Raw genomic sequence first — 21,655 nt, 5'->3', positions numbered from 1 at the left:
ATATATTTTGACGATAAGTTTGTATGAAGCCATGTAATATCATATGTTTTGATATTTAAGAAACGCCCCTTAAAAACTAATGAGGCAATCTCTTGACCTTCAACCTTTGTAAAGACTTTCTGATCTGGGAGTGGTATTTTCGCCAAAAAAAGGACACATAAGACAAGATCTTTTCATCTCAGAAGTTAGAACCACTATCTTACGTCCGGCTATGGCGTCCCGTCTACCGGTAGTCCACCTCTACACGTACTTGGCGGCACCACTACAGGAATCCCTGCACAAACTGTGTCCTGGGATGGCGGTCGTCAAAGTTGTTGGGTCAAACTTCGGTCAGTTGCAGAATATATACTAACTCTATTTCTTCTTCTTCTTCTCCAAACAAATTAAGGTCAATGACCTGAACCAGACGTCTGTCACCATGGTAACTACATGTAGTGTTGGGTTACATTATGTTGCAAAGACTCCTGTCGCCATACGTATACATAATTACAAATGTTACCTTAACTAGTCTTATGTTTGACTTCTTTCCCTCATGATTTAACTTTAAGACACCTACGGCTTGCTTCCCTCTGCTCCTACCCCGGAGGATGTGGCTGCTCTACAGGAAGCAGAGATACTTGTGGCAGACCCAAACCTCATGCCTCCTCTCATGCACAAACTCCCTCAGCTCAAGTGGGTGCAATCAACATGGGCAGGTATATGACATATCTGATATATGAAGCGGTTTAGTATAGAATAGATTATGTTATTTAATCTTCAGTAAGTCAAATACTTGAAATAAACAGTATTTTGTAGTTATACATGTAATGGTGTGTCGGAATGAAGACTGAGATTCTTTTTTACACAACCAAGTGTTTTATTCAGATGATGTCTTCTGCCGTATAATGCATGTGTATCAGAACTACATACAAATGTATGTTGTATATAAATTAGTGTATTAAAGTAACATATCTTCTGTGGTCTGTTATAGGTGTGGATTCTATGCTGAAACATCTGGACAAAACAAAGGTACTGACAGTCACACGCTCAGTTTGATGAGTGCAAGTGATGTGCAACTTATTATTTGAATGACACTGTTACACTTTTTTAGATACACAAAATTTTTGCACATTTCGCATTTAAATGTCTGTTTTCTTGGATGGGTATGACATAAATACCATGTAGCATTCTATATATATGTGACATTATCGTGAAGCAAAAATTAGTCATGGATTAGGAAAAATTTGTAAATTGCTTACATTCAATCATTTTTTTTGTTGTTGTTATTTTTTTAACAGCCTCTTCCCAGCTACACCCTGACAAGGTTTGGTGGAGTATTTGGACCAGCGATGGCTGAATATGTCATCTCCAACATTGTCAATAGAGAGAGGAGAGCTCAGAAACAGTGGGAAAACCAAAGAAACGGAGTATGGTATGTCATAATTTTATTTTGCATTCCATATCATAACATTGAAAAAGTATATGAGAAATAATTAGAGATGCGTCTTTAGAACACAATAGTGGCTAAATTGAATATGCTGACAAACTTCATGTTGTACAATGTACTTGGAAACAAGATTGGCCTCAGAAGTTACTGTGTATGAAAGTTTAGATTGCGATTAACAGTTTTGGTGGGTTAACAGTGTTACAATGCAATTGTTTGAGGTGAGAATGCAATTGACAATGGAGTGGTTTAACTTCCTTCCTATAGTCCTGGGTGTACGTATGGATGACCAGGCTCAGGACTAACCCCCAAACATGGTCTGAAGAGGTTCAGGAAGCCACTCGGTACATGGTAGATGTATGCAATTCACTGTATGTTAAAAGTTAAGTCATTACAGATGTGTCTGCCTCCTGTACAGGGATAGAGCTGGAGACATTCACAACTACCGGCCTTTGACTATGCTGTCTGTTGGCATTTTGGGGGTTGGAGACATTGGGAAAGACAGTGGGTATATTTTGTTTGATTGTTTTGCGTAACTGGTTAGCTGCCTTTTGGTGTGAAGACCAGTTTTGTACAGTAAGTAAGCTGCTGCATAAGACTAAGCTGTAGGAACAATAGGTACAAGCTGCATATACATGTAAGACTGGACTGTAAGGTTTGATCCACTCATGCCAGGATGGACTCTTTTTTATAAGTGTGTTGTGCTCGAAGTGCATTTCTCTTCAAACATTTGAGATGATGTCTAACTGAAGTTAGGCATATTTTCACCAGAATCAAGTGAGGAAATATCAATTAGGTTTAAAGTGCCTTTGGTTTTCCTTTAATGGCCACGATCATGATAATGATCATTCTGGCATACTTATTTTCACCTGAGCAAAGTGAAGAAAGTTGTGTAAAGTGCCTTTCCCAAGGGCAGAAGTTGGTGTGACTTGGCAGGATTTGAACTCAGGACCTCTTGCTTGGTTCTGAACTGAATGCTCTGCCGTTACACCACATGACCCCACACATTTCCCACAGGAACAACTTTGGAGCCTGCTAGGGATTCAAATCTAAAACCCTAATCAAAAGACCACTATTCCACCTTGTGGTGACCTTCTACATGTATGTTTCAGTTGCGAGGTACTGTAAGACCTTTGGTATGACTGTGTGGGGTGTTGTCAGGAGGGAGCTCAGTCAAGACAAGCGATCACCATATGTGGACCATTACAGGTAAGGACACACAATACATATACCTCTTTTCTTAGAGTGTAAGCAATTCAAATGCCAGGTGCATTTTATTTTGTGCCACTCAAATTTAGCATAGAGTAGTAGTACAATCAAGGAGGTTAACTTCCTTGGTGCAATCAGTGTATTCAGCATACAGCATTGTTGGCAACTAGATTTAGTATCAAGTGAAAACAGCCTGCCAATCATAACATGATGCATACATATGTAGCCACTACCTTTCTGAATTTAGCATAGAATGATGACATTAAAACTGTTTCACAACTTCAATGTACTGCATCAATTGCCTTTTACTCATATTTTCTGTTGTTCTTTTTTATTTGCCCAGAAAGTTTTCAGAGTTGCCAGAAGTTCTGCAGAAATGTGACTACATCTGTTGTGTTCTCCCCAGCACTGCTGAAACAAAGGGACTCCTAAATGGAAACATACTGGAAAGCTGTAAAGAAAAGGTCATTTTCTTTGGCTTTATGTAAATTTTGTGCCATTCCTCATACATATCATATGTTTCGAGTCCTCGAAAGTATTTAAAGAGGTGAAAGTAGAAGTGTTCTGACCAATTCTTTCCATCTCTTTACGCGCCAAGTTTTGTCTGTCAAAGATGACAGATAGGGCAAAATTTGTGTCCATCATAAGCAACAAAATTCTGTCAAATGAAGCAAAGAAGTAAAGGTTAGAGTAGAAATAAAGGAAATAATCAGATTTATATTATAATCATTTTCTTCTGCAGAAGTCAGTATTCATCAACATTGGAAGAGGAGATGTCATCAGTGAAGAGACCATAGTGAACGCCATACAGTAATGTCTCATATATTTCAAAGCCAACTACTAATATTAAATATTATTTTTGCTTCTCAAAAGATCTTTAAAATTATGATTACTTTTTTGAATTGCATTGCATCTTGTTTTTTGGCCCGCCTCGTTTTTTTTCGCCCTATCGCTTTAGATTTGGAGTCTGCACAGGATGTCATCCACACAATTTGCTTTGTGGTCTTACTGAAAAACTTAATGTAGACTTCAAACCGTGGACTAGCTGAGATTGATCCATACTTAATTTTAATTCCCTCCCAGGTCTGGATGGATCTCACATGCCATCTTAGATGTTTTTGAAACAGAACCGCTTCCTGCCACAAGCCAGCTGTGGAAAATGCCTCAGGTAAATAAGTAAAATTCATCTTTTTAAGTAAAATTCATCTTTTTAAGAAACATGCATTCAAGCATTCTTAGATTTGAAACTTAAAGAGTTTTTTTTTGTGAGCATAAAAATTCTACATACACGCTGCGTAGGTTTTTCATATGGGTATATAGTGGGCTTTGGTTGTTTTATTTTCCATTTGTATAATGAATAATAATTGAATGATGTTATGTTTTTTTTTGTTATTTGCAGGTGACCATTACACCACATGTATCTGCTGTCTCTATTCCTTCCCAGGTAAGACAAAATGTCTTCAATAGTCTTGATTTCCATCTTATTGAGTATAAATGCACAGTAAAAAACAAGAAATTGAAGGTCTTATACCTCAATAAAATATATCTAGACATTTTTTTTTAATTTCTTGACAAAACAGACTTGCAATAATCAGGTTTCAGTTCTTCTACAGTACCCTTCACTTTCTCCCAAACAGGTGGCTGAGATGTTCTATGATAACTACCAGCGGTATGTGAAGGGGGAAGAGCTGAAGTACATCATCAACTTGGAGAATGGCTACTGAGGATCTTTTGGTGCACCCTGGAAATTAGCCTGTGTTAGACATTACTAGCGCAGGAACATTAGCCAATCAACAAGCTTCATACTGGGATATATGGGGACACTTCAGTGGGGGTGCCAGGCTGCAATTCTACCTCTTTCTGTCAGGGGGCACAACAATGTGCAAAAGGGGTCAAACCCTAACTAGTCCAGATTAATATGCAAACCCCATAACCAGTCCAGACTGGACCGTTTTTTCCGCCAACCCATTGTCCCCTACCTCAGGGGCTGGTGAGTCTAATGCAAAACAAAAGTCCTCTCAAAAATAAATAAATTTTACAATAAGTGATTACATTGATAGGATGAATTTCATATACATGTACATGTATAAATCAACTGTGGGCTAGACCAAAGTATTAAAGGAAACCAATACTTCTATGGTAACTGTATATGTTCTTTCAATATTGTAATTGTATGACAATGGAGGTATACATATATCATGGGTATAGATACATTTTTAGCAGAATAGCAACAGAATATTAGAAAACATGCTGTTGGTGGAAATGATGTAAATGACTGACCCTATCATGTGTTCCAGACATCTATTAAAAGAGATAATATATGCAGTAAACATGTCTAATTAATCTGGAGCTAATCTGTTATTGTTTCAGATGAAGTTCTTATAGTAAATGTGGTGGACACAAGAATTGTAATCCGGCAAGTTTTTATTTTAAGTTTAAGCTATTTATTTCTTAGGTGAACGAATGAGTAACAGTGAGTGAGTGAGTGACAGTGAGTGAGTGAGTGCACCCAGCCATACCCAGCCATGAGCTTAAATTTTTAAATTTCGCGCCATAAGGTATAACCAATCAGATCATACTTAACGTATCAGACCACAAGTGTGACCAATCAGAGCGAGAGTTGAAATGTAGGTCAGGGGTCAACAGGTGGTCAACAACATGGCGGAACATCGCGGCAAGGCAGGCATGGAGTCTCGTCGTTTTGAAGCGATTTCGGGACATTTGGCTTCTAACGACCGTCCCAAATCGGCAGAAAACAAAGACAAGTCTCAGATAGAGATGAGGCAATGCGGAGAAGTTAAGAGCGTGATTTCTAAACACAGGTAAGCGATGAAGTTTTCTACGTGACAGTTGCACATGTACTGGGTGTGGTGGTAGGAGGGAGGGGGGCGTATGCGTAGCTTAGTAACGCTAAAATGCATTTTTAAAGCCTATGGTTTTAACTGTACAATCTTTTCTGTTTTGGTGGAAACTGCTTAATGCTGTTTAATTTGCTTTAGGGAATAAATTATTCCTCTAGGCTAGGTAACAAGGGCTCGAAATTGTACGTACATGTATAACCTTACACAGTGCAGTGAGAAAAGTAATAAATTATTATAATATATGTAACACACTTTGTGTGGGTAGAATAGTATTAATGTTTGTGTTACATATTTCTAACATCTACCTACGCTTGCCCATGATAAAAGAGCCCAATGTAGGATGACATACAGCCAAGTGTGAAAAGTTTAAGTAGAGTCAATGCTAGATACACATGTATATGCTAAATTCAGCCAGGTCTTTTTAGGAAGACATTGGCAACATGATAATCATAAATTTGTATGTACATGTACTAAACAAGCTAGCTTCGCTTTACACTACATTCAGTGTGGTATACAACAAATGTATGTCTACAAATTATACATGGAATTGACTGATGACACATGCGCTCACACACATGCACACACATGTACTAGTACACACACACACACACACACACACACACTACACATATCAGCCTTAAATTAAAAAGTAAACATTATAACAGTATAAACATTTGGCAATAGATAATTCTTTATTATTATGAATTATAATTATCTTCAATTAATATTTACTAGACAGGAGGTCTTGAAGTGGAATGGCTGGGGCTACAAAGACTCCAAGTTCATTGTCAACAAGAAGGGACTGGCTGAGTTTGTTGGAGAAAAGTAAGTTGCAAAATCAGTTATCTTCACAGAGACTTAATGTTGCAATCCACTGGTTCTGTGATGTCGTGTAACGCAAGGTTACCAGTTTACGTGCAGGACCAGTTTACGGTCAGTTAGTGACACGGCCACGCTTCGAGGTGTACCAGCCAAAAATCAACGGTCGTGAGCAACAAAGAATAACATGAATATGATCCTTATATGTGTCTTTTATTTATTCACTGGATGGGAATAAGTTTGCATTCAGCGACACAGCAGAGTATCTTCCGATATGACGGGACAGCAAGGTAACATGGCCTTGGACGCATGTTGTGTTTTTCACATAATACAATACTCAACATTTCGTCGATTTTTTAAAATCCCAAGAATGCTAGGAAATTGTAACGATAACTGGCATCAAACCTGGCTTTCTTATTTCAATCATCCATGGTGTTGTGAGGTATGAAACTTTCAAACACCTTGAAATAAACAAGCAAAAGTACAGTGGCAGTTCTCGCCGACTAGCGTTTTTTTCGAACGCCATTTTGATCATCATCATCGTTGCATCAGGTGACGTCACGGTTTTAAACTGCAGAAAGGTACGTAAAAGTCGCACTGTGGCGCTGTTGCACATTAATTTATGCAAAAATGCCAAAATGGCTTCCTGCGTCTGTAGCAAAAAGTTTGCTCGGGTTTTCACGACGTTCCGTTGTGTCTGGAGGGGCATAGACGCTTGTTATCTATTGCAACGGTTTAATGGAACATCTTGGGCCATTATGTCACGTTCTACTAAGGGAAAAATGCAGGTCCAGCCTCATTCAGCACCACAGCGCTACTGCATGCGACAGTGGGCTACACACTGACATTTTACCGTGGTTTGTTGTTGACCACTTCGGTATTTTTTTGCAGAAAGTGTTTGTTTATGTGCGCTTATACGTAGAGCATACAAGGACAAAGGTCCAAGTGACCGTTAATTGGTCACCCTAGAGCAATTCTCCACTGTTAACTACTAAATAAATAAAAGCTGGCACGGCACAAAAAACGCAGGGAAGAAATGACACGGCACACACTTTTATAACTGACGAACTACTGTTTCTTCACAAGGGTTAAATATTTAGTTCTGCCCATGCGTTTTCACAAAAAATGGAATTTTCCATAATTCGACCGTAAACTGGTAACCTTGCGTTACTACGTGTAGTAGTGACTTCCACAGCACATCACCAGAATGTACTGCACCTGCGCGAAACCCGTAATTTATTGTGCATAGCACTTCGGCAAAATGTCTCGTACAAGGTCGTATTTGCGCACGTAAGGTTAACATCCCATCTGTAGTTTTCAGATGTTATGATGTAAAATCCTCTGCAACAGGAATGTTGACCAAAAATCCAACCAAAACCGTGAAAAATCGGTTTTGCACAGGCACTGTACGTTCTGCAGACATGCTGACTTTCACCAACATAGATGAGCTAACTCAAGTAAAGAAAATTATTTGTTCTGAATGTGACAGGTACCGTCTGAGTGGAATGGTCCTCCCTTCCCTTGTGACTTGGATGGAGAAGAACACAGGAGGAGACATACAGCACACCTCACCTGCACAGGTAGGTACATCCACAGAACATACTGCATCTGCATGAAACATGTCATGTTTTGTGGATTTGATTTGATTTATTGAGATTGCAAACAAATACAATACTCGTGGGCCACAGGCAGCGGGGGCTGGTGTTGTAGCCCGCACACAAAACAATTATAAGCACACAAACATTACATAAGACATACATTTAAACCTAAACAATATAAGTACATAAAAGGTAGAACGTCTCACTTAAGGTCATATTCGCAAATATTTAAGGATGATAAAGGTTGATCCATGGTCACTAACCACTCAGGACTATGCACTGACCACTGACTTATACCCTCTTGTATTCTGTACAAGCAATTTATAGAATACATGACATAGTCACTTGTTCCACTTGTATGTATGTATGTTGTAACTTGTAAACATTGTGTCATATGGCAATCAGCCCCTGGGCATGAATCTACAAATAAACTTACTGTTTATTACTTATATCATCATTAAAGTTGATGAAACTTGATGGTTCCTTGTGTGACTTAAATCTTTGTTTCTTAGTCTGAGAGAAAGCCAGAAGACGTCCCAGAGCCTGTGACCAATGGAGATTTCTTGAAAGATGTCTCCGAACTTGACATCAGCTATTCGCAAGACCCTCTTGATCGAGAGTTCCATGCCCACGGTTCGTTCAACATTGCTGTAAATTCATTTATTTTGGTTGGGTAAGAAACTTTGTAAAGAAATGACCAGATTTCCTTTTTATATTGTTTTAATGTTCCATAAAAGTAACAAAGATATCTTCCTTCTTCCAGGACACACCTTACATGAGATCTTCATTCTTAGAGAAGGAACCTTTAAGAGGGTGCCTGATGTCGTCATCTGGCCAAGTATGTGTCAGTTGAATCTTGTTAAACTGCATCTGTTCTATTGCTTTAGAGCATTAACAATTTGACTTTATTGACTCAGCAAAACTTTAAGGTCTACTACCAGGTACTATGATTTTGGTGCATAAAAAAGCCATAGATATCCTTTCTTGTACTAGTTATAGTAGACTAAAGTGAACAGTTATCATGATTGCAAATTCATTTTTACAGAAACTAACAAAATGTCATTTCACAGTAGAAAAGAGGGGGGATCTCATGATACTTTATATGTGCAGTTGAAACAATTCTTTGGTACAGTAGAAAATGAAAAATATATTGACAGTGTCATGATTTTGTATTAAGAGTTTACCAAAAAGAATGCAAACATTTATAGATTTAGAGTATGTTTTCTGTTTGTGTTTGTTTTTGCAGGTAGCCATGATGAGGTAGTGAAGATTGTGAGACTGGCCACCAAGCATGATGTGTGCATCATCCCGTATGGAGGTACTTAGACCAGACAGTTTAGTCAGCAAAATTACTATGAGTAGTTATGTTGATATACAAATGTGTGTACATGTATCTTATTTGAAGGTTATGTACTTCCAACATAGAGAAAAGTTAGGTATCTACAAGTACCTGATACCTTCTCAACTTGTCAGCTGCCTTTGTTAAGTGTATTAAGTTCAGAAACCTAGATCTGCTACTTCTTGCAATATTATGTGGAGGGACCAGTCACTCAGACATGCGTAAAAGTGTCCACTCTGTACAGCTACAATTTCTTTGGGCCTATTTTTAAAAATTTTCACAGCAAATTCTGCTCAGAAATGCCCAGTTTCCTGTATAAGCATACATACATACTGTCAAAAATGTGTAACCTTTACTTTAGCAATTGTTTACTCTGTAACGGGCTCCCTTTTTTATGGCCCAGTCAGCTCATCTTCTCTACTTTTCCACCTCCTCATTAGGTGGTACAACAGTGTCTGGGGCCCTGCAGTGTCCTGAAGAAGAGACTAGGATGATAGTCTCACTGGACATGTCACAAATGGTAGGTCATTCGAAGGTCATTAACTCAGTACAGCAAGGTGATACATACATGTATGTCAAGCCACGATAACGTTTGATACAGGTGTTTTGGGCCCATGTGATAACTAGCGATACAGCTTGGGGTTCTCTTTTTTATCACACAGGCTTCCAAATGTTCCATAGAATAATTTGAACGTGTTTCCCGCACCGCTTTCGAAATTTTGAACACTGAATTTGGATGTTGGAATTGATGCCATTACACTTTTTGTTTAAATACACCATATTTTGGCACATTGAAATATCTGTTTTCTTGGGTCATGGGTATGACAAATAAAGTATAACATGGTGTATTCTACATTGTGTATATTTATGTCTTCTCTCCTTGATTTTAACCTCCTTGGTTATTCAACAGATAGCCTGGCTAAATCATGCTTCTAAAACCCTTCCACTGGTCAGGCCCTCCTTTGTGTTAACCCCAGAATGCCTCTGAAGGTCTGAATATCTGTTGTGTTTTTGTGTTGTGTTTTTGTGTTCAGAACAACATCTTGTGGCTTGATGAGAAGAACCTGACCATGTGTGCTGAGGGAGGGATCATTGGACAGGACCTGGAGAGAGAGGTGAGGGAAATACACATTTTTCTAAAATTGTCCAGACAGAAACAAACTCAAGCACTTCAAGTGCCACCAACTGGCCAGTTTGACTGGTTTATACATGTACCTTTTAGACGTGCAGTATATTGTGTTCATGAGCTGGGGGGCAGGGTTCAGCGAGGGTTGAAATCCCATGGCCAGGAGACAGGAGACTGTACTTTTGTGTTTCAGACCTACCATCCATTAATTGGTCTTAACTTTTCTTTCCCACAGTTGAACTTGAAGGGCTATACCACTGGCCATGAACCTGACTCTATAGAGTTCAGTTCACTGGGAGGCTGGGTGGCAACCAGATCTTCAGGGATGAAGAAAAACATCTACGGGAACATTGAAGACTTGGTGAGGAGAGTCTAGATTTGCATAAACTTCACTCTAATTAGAATTTTTATGATGGTGCTTCTTTCTTGTCTCTAGTAGTCCCTAGTCCCTCACTTTTAGTTTGTAGTAAATTGAAATGAACAAATTAGCAATGCCATGACACATGTACAGTTGTATCCTTTCTTGAGTCATCCTCTTCCGAAGTCTTAAACAAAATGGGCCCTGCAGTTCCCCCAAAAAGCTGCTAGGGTACCCAAATCTATATTACTTCTCAAGAGCTCTCTACCAAAGAATCATGATCCTAGCCAGAACATGATACATAGAAATCAGAAGTTCTGCTGTAGTACCATTGAAAGCTGTTAGATGGCAGAAAATTGTGTTGTGTTTCCTGACCCCCACCCCCATAACAAATACATCAGCCTAATAAATGCCTATGCCCCTGAGGCATCGCCAAAAAAAAAGAAGAAAGTGGCACTTTTCAGCTGAGTTTAGATTGTGGTGTTTTGTATGTGTCAGGTGGTGCATGTGCGGATGGTGACCCCCGTGATTGCTGTGTTTTGTATGTGTCAGGTGGTGCATGTGAAGATTGTGTTGTTTTGTATGTGTCAGGTGGTGCATGTGCGGATGGTGACCCCCCGTGGAGTAATGGAGAAGAACTGTCAGGTGCCGCGGATGTCGACAGGACCGGACATTCACCACTTCATCATGGGGTCCGAAGGTACTTCTCACTGTCCATTCTATGGCCCTACATGTACCATCTTGGCCGGCTAGGTCTTCTCATGTCCTGAACGCCATCTGGGTCTTAACTGTTCATTTGACTCACTATGTGCAAGTTTCCTGGAGCATATCCATTGAACCATGGCATATTGTCACTCCGAAGTTAGTATCTTCATATCCTCTGTGGTCACTGGCCACAGGCATTAAGTACATGTAGGACACTTCAGATCTATTACAGGAGTTGAATCCATGAGTCTGTGTAACAGTGAGGTTTCATGTGTTACGAACTGATGACTTGTCTGATGGGTCCGGACCTTTATTTGGATTAGTCGTTAGCGTTTTGGTGTCGCAAGCTGGCTGCCTGGGTTTGGTGCGGGTTTGATTCAGGGGTTTTCCTGTTTCTACTTGCTCCTAGTTGTTTCACTGGTTCCCACACCGGGACTTAGTTTACATATTGATGTACCTATCCCATTTCAGGAACCCTTGGAGTAGTGACAGAGGTGACTATGAAGATCAGACCTCTCCCTGAGATGAAGAAGTATGGGTCGGTCATCTTCCGCAACTTTGAAGACGGAGTTGCCTGTCTGAGAGAGATCGCTCGACAGGTGTGTAGTCCTTGATTTCTTCTATCAGTAGCCTGGTGTCCATCCCAGCAATTTTACCTGCCTGCTTTCATAGATTCTTTATTGACTCAACAAAAGTACAGGGACTTTTGAATGGTTTTATATTCAGGTTAGTGCAGGTAAAATTGAAGTTGTGCAATAATAGAATTATTGTATTTCTGATGTGGGAATTTTACATTGAGGGGTTCAAAAGGGAATGTTGATGAAACTGTTTTGTTTTTCCTTTTTTGCATGAAGAGATGTGCCCCTTCCTCTATCCGACTCATGGACAACATGCAGTTCCAGTTTGGTGAGTCTTTATTCTTCAGTACACTGCAATTCTCTGTCAGTAACAGTTTTAGGCAGCAGGTAGACGGTTACCGTAGCCAAATATTGTTAGGATATTGGAAAAACAGTGTTCTTTCTTTATATTGTCTTAATATCAATAGTATAACTGCTGCATATTTTGTGATCTGTGAAGTTTTTTTTCTTCTTAGTCCATCTGGGCTACACAAACTGGAGATGGACTCTGTCCAAGTGTCCCAAACTTTTAAAATCATCTTTTTTCATCATGCAATTTTCCAGGTCAAGCTCTGAAGCCTCAGGCTGGAAGCATATTCACTTCATTTGTGGATGGTTTGAAGAAAATGTACATTACCAAGGTAAGGCACATGATGCTGACATGAAGATGCTATCCATGATTTTGCTAGTAAACTCACTAAAATTTATCACAAACTTTAGGTAGAAAGTTTGTTCATTAAGCTGCTCATGTCTTTTACAGTGGAAGGGATTTGACCCTAACCAACTCTGTGTGGCTACACTGCTTTTTGAGGGTGCAAAAGAGGTAAGTTTCTGTCATGTCTTTGTTTTGTATAACTTATAGATTACATTTAGGCTTAAGCCGCTTAACACACCAGTTTCATACAGAAGGTACATGTACAAGCCAGTATAAGACTACAGGACTGTGATTAAATAAACCTAAAGGTTTGTTTAACTTAAAGCTGGAAGGACCCAAATCTTTTCTATAAGACGTGTGTGTTGAGATTTTTTTTCATTCACTATGGTTGGTCTACATGCCAGAAATACAATGTAGTATGAAGACAATGTGCTGTAAGAAGAATTTGGGAAAAAAATTGTCAAAATGTTTTCATTTATCCATGATCTTCTGTCTTACCTATAGGAAGTGCTGGCTCAGGAGAAAAGAGTGTATGAAATTGCCAGCCAGTTTCGGTGAGTTCAATTTAATGCGATGAAAATGTCATCCCATAGTCTGTATTGTTTCTGTACAACTGACTTGTCGTCCTGTTTATGCATTGTTTCTGTACTACATTTTTTTTTAAAATCAACATTAGTCAGTAACAATCAGTTACATTGAAGGCTGCCACTAACAGTCTATTATTATACTATTAAATAAGATTTCACATCAAAATCAAACAAGAAATCAGAGATTTCAGACATCCCAGAATGCAATCCACAGCTTCCTGAATTCCTCCATGCTAGCTCCCAGCCAGATTCTATAAGACCTTTGACCTGTCATTCTACCTCTCAATTTCTCCTCACCCATGTGCTGTCAACCCACTTAATACATTATGTACATTTTAAACATTATAAGTCCTGTAAATAGTCCACAAGACTTCCTCTCCCACTTAATACATTATGTACATTTTAAACATTATAAGTCCTATAAATAGTCCACAAGACTTCCTCTCCCACTCCATACTTTATGTACATTTTAAACATAGTCCTGTAGATAGTTCACAATGCTGTTGGCAAAGTTAGCAAACCCCCCAAATGAATGTTTAGTGGCGAAGTCCCTGGCTTCCAGGGCTAAGTCATAAGCCTGTTGGTAACTACCCTGCCTATAGAGCAGACACGATTTAACCACCTTTAACAAGAACTTAGAAATATTACACAGCATTCCCTCCTTATCCAGGGAAGCGATAACATTCTTAGCCTTCCTTATGTCTTCTAAGGAAACATCCTTGGAGATTATGCCCAACCTAGAGTTGTCACAGGATTCCCTACATCCAAGGTACATAAGGGCGAGACCAATTTTGGCAAACTGGGGCAATCGTGACTGGAAGTGAAGCATTTGTTTGGGGTCCTCTCTTTCTGCATGCTCGATGGCGTGTTGGTAATCTGTCTCAGCTTTCTTAATGAGGAATCGTCTGTCTTCCTCGTCATCTTGGCCAGCGGCGATCTCGGTCAGGAACCAGGCGTGGTTGACGAGCAGCCATCCTGTGATACAGCCAGGTGCAACTGTCTCGATCAGAGGGATTGCTTCCTGTACCCAGAGGAGCCCCATGTCGTACTTCCTAGCTCGCAACTTAAGAAAAGACTTCTGATGGTACCACCGTAGCCTGTGCTCTGTCTCATGGCTTGTCTCGGGCAGAATGGACTCAATTTCACGAAGAAGACGACTTGCTTCTTCCAAATTCCCCGCATTGATTGCGTTTTGACTTGCTCCATGGCGTAGGGATACTTGGAAGTCTGGATCTGTCTTTGCCTTCAGGAGCTTGCCAATAGTTTGACGGCATTCGGTTACCTTTCCTTTTGCTGACAACATGGCAAAGTTGTCAATGAACTGACGGCAGGTTTTCTGAGTCTTTGTGTTCAGTCTTCGAGGTGTACCAATAGGTTTGGGCACAGCTGGAACAAGCGCTTTACACTCTTTTTCTGAGCATTGTGTTGAAGTACTACATGCAGTGGTGTGATCCTCTTTTGACCCATCTTGAGGGCATGTGTTGATATTGACAGTACTCCCACTACCAGTACTGACAGTTATGTTGCCATTCCCTTCAACATGCTGGGAAGTCTGTGTTCTTCCCTGAAAGTAAAAGAAAATGAGAAAGATAAATGAAAATTCTGAATACAAATGTCCAATGTAACTCATGTATTCTGTTGCAATAATGTCTGTGCTAATGTCCAGCACTGAAATGCCAGCTCTGTGGTCAGTTGTTAATCTTTATGACTGACAATAATCACAATTACAATTACAATTACTGTTTGATTGGTTTCTCATTGATTACACAGATAAGGTCCTCATTAGCATAAATACAGTTGATGAAATAACACTAACTAACAAAGTAGATCCTTACAAAGTCATGCCTTTTTTAACTTGTCTGTGGTAAAATTCTTTCCGTAGTGCCAAATTTTGATGTCAATCCTACATTTTTGTACATTCATTTGGCTTTACAGAAAGTTTACTTGAATGTGTAAATGTCCCACCCCAAGTGTCAACAACTATAAAATTAGTCTTACCTGGTCAACACAGACGAACTGTACAAGTATTGCTACCGACAGATAGCACAGAAAGATTAACATCAGGACAATTCCAAAGTCCATGGGATGAATGTCTACCTCAAGCAACATTTTCTGACACAAATTGGTGGTTGAATACAGGAGAAAATAGTTACACAAGACAGTCGATGTATCAGAATAAAGTCTACGTTGCTCATACTAAGGTGCTCATGTGACTTGTGTGAGGGGATTTCCCGCCACGAAACCTCTGAGTCACTTGCTTATTATAGCACAACAAAGGAAGAGTCTGTAACTGTATAGCCGGTTGAACCTCCTTTTCGCGGTCAACTATTCCCAAGTGGGGTGTAATGCATTTTTGTTGTTTGCAGATTGGTCAGTGTTTAGTCAGTCTTAATATCAGTACTAGGTAAAGTTGAGCAACTAGTTAAGTTGAGCAAGGTTCTTCTTTTACCTCAGAACTACTTCTGGCATGTTGTTGATTTTCTACTGTTGCATCTGAGGTACACTGTAAAATAATACTATGTAGGCAGTGTGTGTGTGTTCAGCACTTCAGCTGATCCTATATAATGTCCTTTAGCTGATCTTACCTGTATGACTGTACAAGTGTAATATCCCAATGACCTCAAAATGTCATCTCCTATGCAAGGGGTTAGATTCATTGTACTGTACAATATACCAGGCGTAATGTTTACTGTTTGTGTACTACATAATTCTCATCCTGTAATTAGGCCTAGGAAAAAAGTAACTGTGTTTCCTGTTTCCCGACCAACCCTAGAAAAAACCTGCTGACTCTAGTCTTTTTTTTGGTGGACACCTGCAAGGGACACAAATACTTAGAGCTGATTTACTTTTTATAGCAGCTCCATGATCTGACACCTGAGGGATGAAACATTGTACAGTTTTTCAACATTGACAATGAAAATAAAAGTGTCCTCAAGCTAGGTTTAATGTGTTAAATTGTATTGTATAAGTTGTATCACTAGAGATTGCCAAAGCCCAATAAAAAAAATTCAGAAAAAAAAGAATCCCTACCTACTGGCCCTAATCTTCAAGTTTTCAGGACTGAAACAGGAAATGCAATGTTTTTTCCAAGGCCTAACCATAAACAATTATCCTCATCCTGTGTGTTATTTCTGTACTACATTGTACAGAGGTCTGCCAGCTGGAGAAGAGAATGGACAGCGGGGATACATGCTCACCTTTGTCATCGCATATCTGAGGGTACGCTTTCATGTTTTATTAGATATTCATATTCATATTCATAAAGAAACATATTAAGATCTTGTTGTCAAATGTAATTTAAAGAAATATTGCAAAAGGTATGTGGACATGTGTAAGGCAATGCAGAAACAACATATACATGTACACGAAAATGAAAGTCCCTATACTAGTGGAATGTATGGAAGTATTAATAGTTTTGAAATATGATGCAGATTTTATATCCAACTTTTGTTGTTTTTTGTCTGGCTTGTAGGATTTGGGTTTGGAACACTACATTGTGTCAGAGTCCTTTGAAACATCTGTACCCTGGGACAGGTATGTGTTTTCTTGTATAGTGTTGATTTTTTAAGTATAGTTGCAGTTTAAAGGGGAAGTCCAATACTTTCAGTTTTGGGGCCTTTCTACCCAAAATCCTATTTGTAAATGGTGATTTATTGGTTTCTGCCAACCCCGCACATATTTGCCGTGATATCTGACCCGATCGATGTTTCGCGGCTAGCGCCAGATTGTCCGCTAGGCGGCGCTGCGACTGAATCTGTGACGTAAAAGGTTTCATTGGAACAGATTTGGAGCGCGCGCCATTTCAGTCTGTCTGCCAGTACATAGCTCGCTGCAAGTATGCCGCGTTGTGCAAGTTGTGGCTGTTGGTATGGCCCTGCGTCAAAGGAGCGCGGCGTAAGCTTCCACAAGTTTCCAAAAGACCACGATAGGCTACACAGGTGGTTGGTCAGCATGAGGAACAATCTTGTAAATAAACTGACGCCGGAGAAAATCAAGGAGTTAGTACACAAGAAGAGCGTCCACTGGCGGGTGTGTTCAGACCATTTCGAGCCTGGATGCTCGTGGAACTCTAGTTGTCATTGAATTCTGTTGAAATTTTCAGTCTATATGGCAGAAGTACGCATGTAGCTAGCTGTTTCTTTATTAAACAATAGCACCTCAAATTTCAAAGCCTTACAATTCCAGATGGAACCAAAAATGTGACGACCACTGTACTAGCTGTGAGCACAATTATTATGGGAAAATGTAAATCCGACTAACACATGTGTCAAAGATTAGAACGCATACAGAAATGTACTGTAATTAGCAGACAAAAAGGTGTTGTTTTGACAAGTTGTTATAAACCACAAAACAGGAATGGTAGTATTCTGCCACCTCAATTCCTTTCTGTTGGGCGTATGGGCGGTCGATATAAATAAATCCGTCAAAGGGTTGAGTGAATTACAACGTAAACAAACCGCGGTACTGACATGTTAGAGACCGGCTCCTGCACGCCCTGCCGGATCAGATCCCACCGAAAATCAGCAAAGTTAGGAGGTTTGCCGGGTGCAGAATCACATCGAAGTCAGGGTGGTTTCTGATGCATGGGTGGTCTGTACCGACGTTCTTTTCAGTGTCTGTCAGCTCTGGCAGGTCGTGACAACAAACACTCTCCCGTACAGAGGGCATTTCCAGGCAGTTTCTATTGTCTTCGTTTCCACACCGGCACCAGTCCCGGTTCCCCAACCTCCAACGCTCTGTCTCCACATCACCGCCATCCCAAACGTTGTCATCGCCTGGATCGGGCTCAGAGTCGCCACTACTGTCAGTTTGTGGTTCAAATCGGAAGGGTTGCACGCCCGCCATTGTTGTTTACGCTAGTAGCAGAATGAAACCTTTTACGTCACAGATTCAGTCGCAGCGCCGCCTAGCGGACAATCTGGCGCTAGCCGCGAAACATCGATCGGGTCAGATATCACGGCAAATATGTGCGGGGTTGGCAGAAACCAATAAATCACCATTTACAAATAGGATTTTGGTTAGAAAGGCCCCAAAACTGAAAGTATTGGACTTCCCCTTTAAGTGTATCTTTGAGAAAACAGTAGAGTTATCAACAGTACAGCTGCTCCCCCTAGCAAGTCAATGTGAAAGTGCAGTACCAACATGTGTTGACAGGGTGCTGGACCTGTGCAGAAATGTGAAGGAACGTCTGACCAGGGAATGTCACGACAAAGGTGTCCAGTTTCCTCCCATGAACACTTGCAGGTAAGCCACAGCTCCTCTCTTGTATTTTGACTCCAATAAAAAGAAATAGATAAATATAGATAAAAAAATTATAATGTTTAGATTTAAGAGACCTTGATTTACATGTGCTAAGTGCCATTCGGTTTTCTGTGGTATGATCATCGCATTATGACCTGTTCTTTACATGTATAATTGACCAGAAGCCTTGATCAGGAATCTTTTAAGAAATAGTGGATGATTTTGTGAGAGTTTATGTCTGATTTTATTCTTCCAGAGTCACACAAACGTATGACAGTGGTGCTTGTGTTTACTTCTACTTTGCCTTCAACTACCGAGGCCTGAACAACCCAGTGCACGTGTATGAGGAGATAGAGGTAAGATCGACAACAAACTCGGGGTGTTTGTTTTGCATATAACCAGTAACACTTAAGTTGTGTACATAAACATACAAGCTGCATAAGACCAGATTGTGCTAAGGTTGAATCCTCTCGAACCAGGATGGACCCCTACTCTTTCAATAAAAAATTAATGTGGCGTGTTCTTCATCATTCTCAAGGTTTTTACCTACTATTTGAGAAGACGTTCCTAGCTGAAGTTCATTTTCATTTTCATATGTTGAACATTAGGAAATAGGTCTTTGAATCTCTGTGAAAATGAATGTAGTCAGACATGTGTAATGTACAAAAATGTATAATTATATATATTTTAATTTCCAGAATGCAGCAAGAGATGAGATCTTGGCCTGTGGTGGCAGCTTATCCCACCATCATGGAGGTATGTCTTTTAAGAATGACCAATAGTACTGAAATACAGCTGTTACAGTTCCTGAAAACAGTCAAATATCATTTCATTTGATACATGTATTATTCAATGAACAAAGACGTTTGGACCAAAACTACTTCTTTTTCTACAGTTGGCAAGTTGAGGAAGAAATGGCTGAGTCAGACAGTCTCTGATGTTGGCATTGGGATGATGAAGGCCGTCAAGCAGTACACAGACCCTCAAAACATCTTTGGTAGTAACAACCTAATCACACTGGAGAAGGCTAAACTGTAATCCAGCACCAGAAGGTCTAAAGACAGCTGCTAAAACTCCAAATTCCAAAATAGTTTACATGAAAATGTAATGACTACAAATGTAGGTTTTGCTCTTAGTTTTGCCTTGCTGAACAACATAAATATGGTAAAACACTGTAAGTAACTGAACAACATACATATAACAAAACATGGTAACTGTAACTAAGACTTAAGTCTTAAACAGTTAGAAAAATTAACATGGCAAAAGTGAATCTGTTCTCACTCATTAAAATAAGTAATATTTTTTCAACTATATGCATGGATCATCCTCAAATAATTCACAAGAAATGACTCTAAAAAGTGTATACATGCAATCCTTAATACAAAGCACAACAATGGCATTACATGGTGGCAGGAAATGACAAGCAAACGTGTTTAAGGAAAGCAGTTCAACAATCAAGTATATGATTGTATGATATATGAAATTTCTGTGAAATGTAGGATTTTTTTTCTAAAGGTATCATAGGGATCAGGGTTATTACTAGACTGAGTTTATTTATTAGTTGTAGGTTAATGAGCACAGTTTCAACTAGTTTGCATCACGACATACTGACTTCCTCAAACAAAAGGGGAATAAAAAGAGCATCCTTTTCCAGATGTTGCTTTTAAGGCAGAGGCAATTATTGTTTAACTCCATTTGTAAAGACAACTTGGGGCTACTTCATAGCTAGGTTTATCAAAATGAAACAACTATATAGGGGCAAGTAGTAGTCTGCTGGCTCCCGGCGATCGAACCCGAACTGCCAAACCCAAGGCACTAACAGCTAGGCTAAAAGGTCAGGTCAGTTGGTGGCACTTGAACTCCACTGTTATACTAAGACTGTGGCTTATAAATAAGATTAGGAATTAACCTACTGTGGCCTGGTCATTTAAGCTTCAAGTGCTCTGCATGTAGCTTGTTGAGAGAAATGAATTATATTTTGCAGAACGGCTTTTGATGTCTGCAAATCAAATTGCAAAAAAATGAATGAGGACATCAAAACCAATAATTGTCTTGGCAATCACTAAGTCTTAGATTGTATCAGATGTGATGTACTATGAGGGCTTTTAAACATAAAAATGCAGTCAGGAAGATATATTTTTTATCTTTATACGTGCACTTGAGGAACAAGCTTTACTATGGTGTGGTCTATGTTTTTTTTTAAATTATATCTATTAAGTATGTGTAAAAATCTATGGTTCTGTGTTCCACGCATAAGTACATGTATGTCACAGCTTTAGTAAAATAAAGACCTGACACATTTGCAAGATATAAACTGCATCTTTATTACAATTATAAAAAGACAATTATTGTTTCACTTCAAATGTAGATTTTAGCTTACAGACACTTTTAATTCAGGGAATTTTTGGATGACTAGTACTGAAAAGATGATTTTACTGACTCTCTTCATATTGATCTAGTTGGGAGTATCAGTAAGTGACAGTGCTGGACAGTAAGTGAAATGAACCTATTGTTCTTTAAGAAATTATTTTTCAGTTTTTGTACAAAACAGAGTCTAAATTTAATTGCATAGAAGTCTGAACTTAATTCTTGTTTGAATGTTAGTAAATTAAATAGAACACTTCATATACAAATGTACTTGCATTAATATATTGCGCGATAGGTCTACACAGCTTTTCCACTTCATGGCCAGACAAGACAGCATTTTCCCCTTTTTCGGACCGGACCAGCCTTTCCGCCAACCCATCTGCCAAGTATTTACAATAGGACGGGCACATCAAGGAAAATTTCGGTAAGTTCAATTTCTTGTGTTGAAATAACATGTAAACTGGCTTAGTAATGACTTCTACCAATTAACACAGACTGTGCACTTCAAAATTGTGCAGTTGGTTTAAATGATGAGAGTGAATTTCCTATCACTTTTCCTCCTCCCTCTCCCTGTATCATATACATGTATTTAGACATCCCACCCCTACGTCTGGCCTGTCTCTTTGCACTGTACCTAGCTGCTTCATACAGATGGATATAACACTCCATAAACTCTGGTATACCCAGGCACAGGGACACAATCACAAATTTTTGATCATTGTACAACAGTTTTGGTCAAGGAATGAACAA

General features: G+C 39.4%; 3 protein-coding genes across 3 annotated transcripts; 2 read left to right on the top strand and 1 right to left on the bottom strand.

Annotated features, from left to right (window-relative positions):
- Window positions 1-100: 100 nt before the first annotated feature.
- Window positions 101-4,685, top strand: LOC109474138 (glyoxylate/hydroxypyruvate reductase A-like). Its single transcript, XM_019774345.1, has 11 exons — window positions 101-329; window positions 549-695; window positions 971-1,008; window positions 1,278-1,411; window positions 1,842-1,927; window positions 2,536-2,632; window positions 2,976-3,096; window positions 3,375-3,442; window positions 3,716-3,800; window positions 4,032-4,076; window positions 4,270-4,685. Exons 1-11 carry the CDS (start codon window positions 212-214, stop codon window positions 4,354-4,356), a joined length of 1,026 nt encoding a protein of 341 aa, XP_019629904.1. The 5' UTR covers window positions 101-211; the 3' UTR covers window positions 4,357-4,685.
- A 582-nt stretch (window positions 4,686-5,267) lies between these two features.
- LOC109474295 (alkyldihydroxyacetonephosphate synthase, peroxisomal-like) lies at window positions 5,268-19,959 on the top strand. The gene is made up of 21 exons (XM_019774582.1): window positions 5,268-5,454; window positions 6,229-6,318; window positions 7,802-7,892; window positions 8,423-8,543; window positions 8,674-8,748; window positions 9,157-9,228; window positions 9,690-9,769; window positions 10,284-10,364; window positions 10,611-10,736; window positions 11,325-11,433; window positions 11,910-12,037; window positions 12,293-12,344; window positions 12,620-12,696; window positions 12,816-12,878; window positions 13,215-13,264; window positions 16,447-16,516; window positions 16,770-16,831; window positions 18,452-18,541; window positions 18,795-18,894; window positions 19,237-19,294; window positions 19,434-19,959. Exons 1-21 carry the CDS (start codon window positions 5,291-5,293, stop codon window positions 19,574-19,576), a joined length of 1,902 nt encoding a protein of 633 aa, XP_019630141.1. The 5' UTR covers window positions 5,268-5,290; the 3' UTR covers window positions 19,577-19,959.
- LOC109474296 lies at window positions 13,445-14,705 on the bottom strand. Its single transcript, XM_019774583.1, has one exon. The coding sequence runs from the start codon at window positions 14,598-14,600 to the stop codon at window positions 13,767-13,769; it is 834 nt and encodes a 277-aa protein (XP_019630142.1). The 5' UTR covers window positions 14,601-14,705; the 3' UTR covers window positions 13,445-13,766.
- Window positions 19,960-21,655: the final 1,696 nt, after the last annotated feature.

The sequence above is a fragment of the Branchiostoma belcheri genome, unplaced genomic scaffold (assembly GCF_001625305.1).
Source record: "Branchiostoma belcheri isolate BF01 breed outbred unplaced genomic scaffold, Haploidv18h27 scaffold30, whole genome shotgun sequence".
Classification (NCBI taxonomy): Eukaryota; Metazoa; Chordata; class Leptocardii; order Amphioxiformes; family Branchiostomatidae; genus Branchiostoma; species Branchiostoma belcheri.
This window is presented reverse-complemented; position numbering and strand designations above follow the sequence as displayed.

Excerpts from the sequence above, each read along its gene's own strand:
- LOC109474138 (XM_019774345.1), top strand. The coding sequence starts at position 212 with ATGGCGTCCCGTCTACCGGTAGTCCACCTCTACACGTACTTGGCGGCA. Across the intron at positions 2,633-2,975 it reads CCATATGTGGACCATTACAG|AAAGTTTTCAGAGTTGCCAG; the intron begins GTAAGGACACAC and ends TTATTTGCCCAG. Across the intron at positions 4,077-4,269 it reads CTGTCTCTATTCCTTCCCAG|GTGGCTGAGATGTTCTATGA; the intron begins GTAAGACAAAAT and ends TCTCCCAAACAG.
- LOC109474295 (XM_019774582.1), top strand. The coding sequence starts at position 5,291 with ATGGCGGAACATCGCGGCAAGGCAGGCATGGAGTCTCGTCGTTTTGAA. Across the intron at positions 12,345-12,619 it reads CAACATGCAGTTCCAGTTTG|GTCAAGCTCTGAAGCCTCAG; the intron begins GTGAGTCTTTAT and ends GCAATTTTCCAG. Across the intron at positions 12,879-13,214 it reads TTTTTGAGGGTGCAAAAGAG|GAAGTGCTGGCTCAGGAGAA; the intron begins GTAAGTTTCTGT and ends TCTTACCTATAG.
- LOC109474296 (XM_019774583.1), bottom strand. The coding sequence starts at position 14,600 with ATGTTGTCAGCAAAAGGAAAGGTAACCGAATGCCGTCAAACTATTGGC.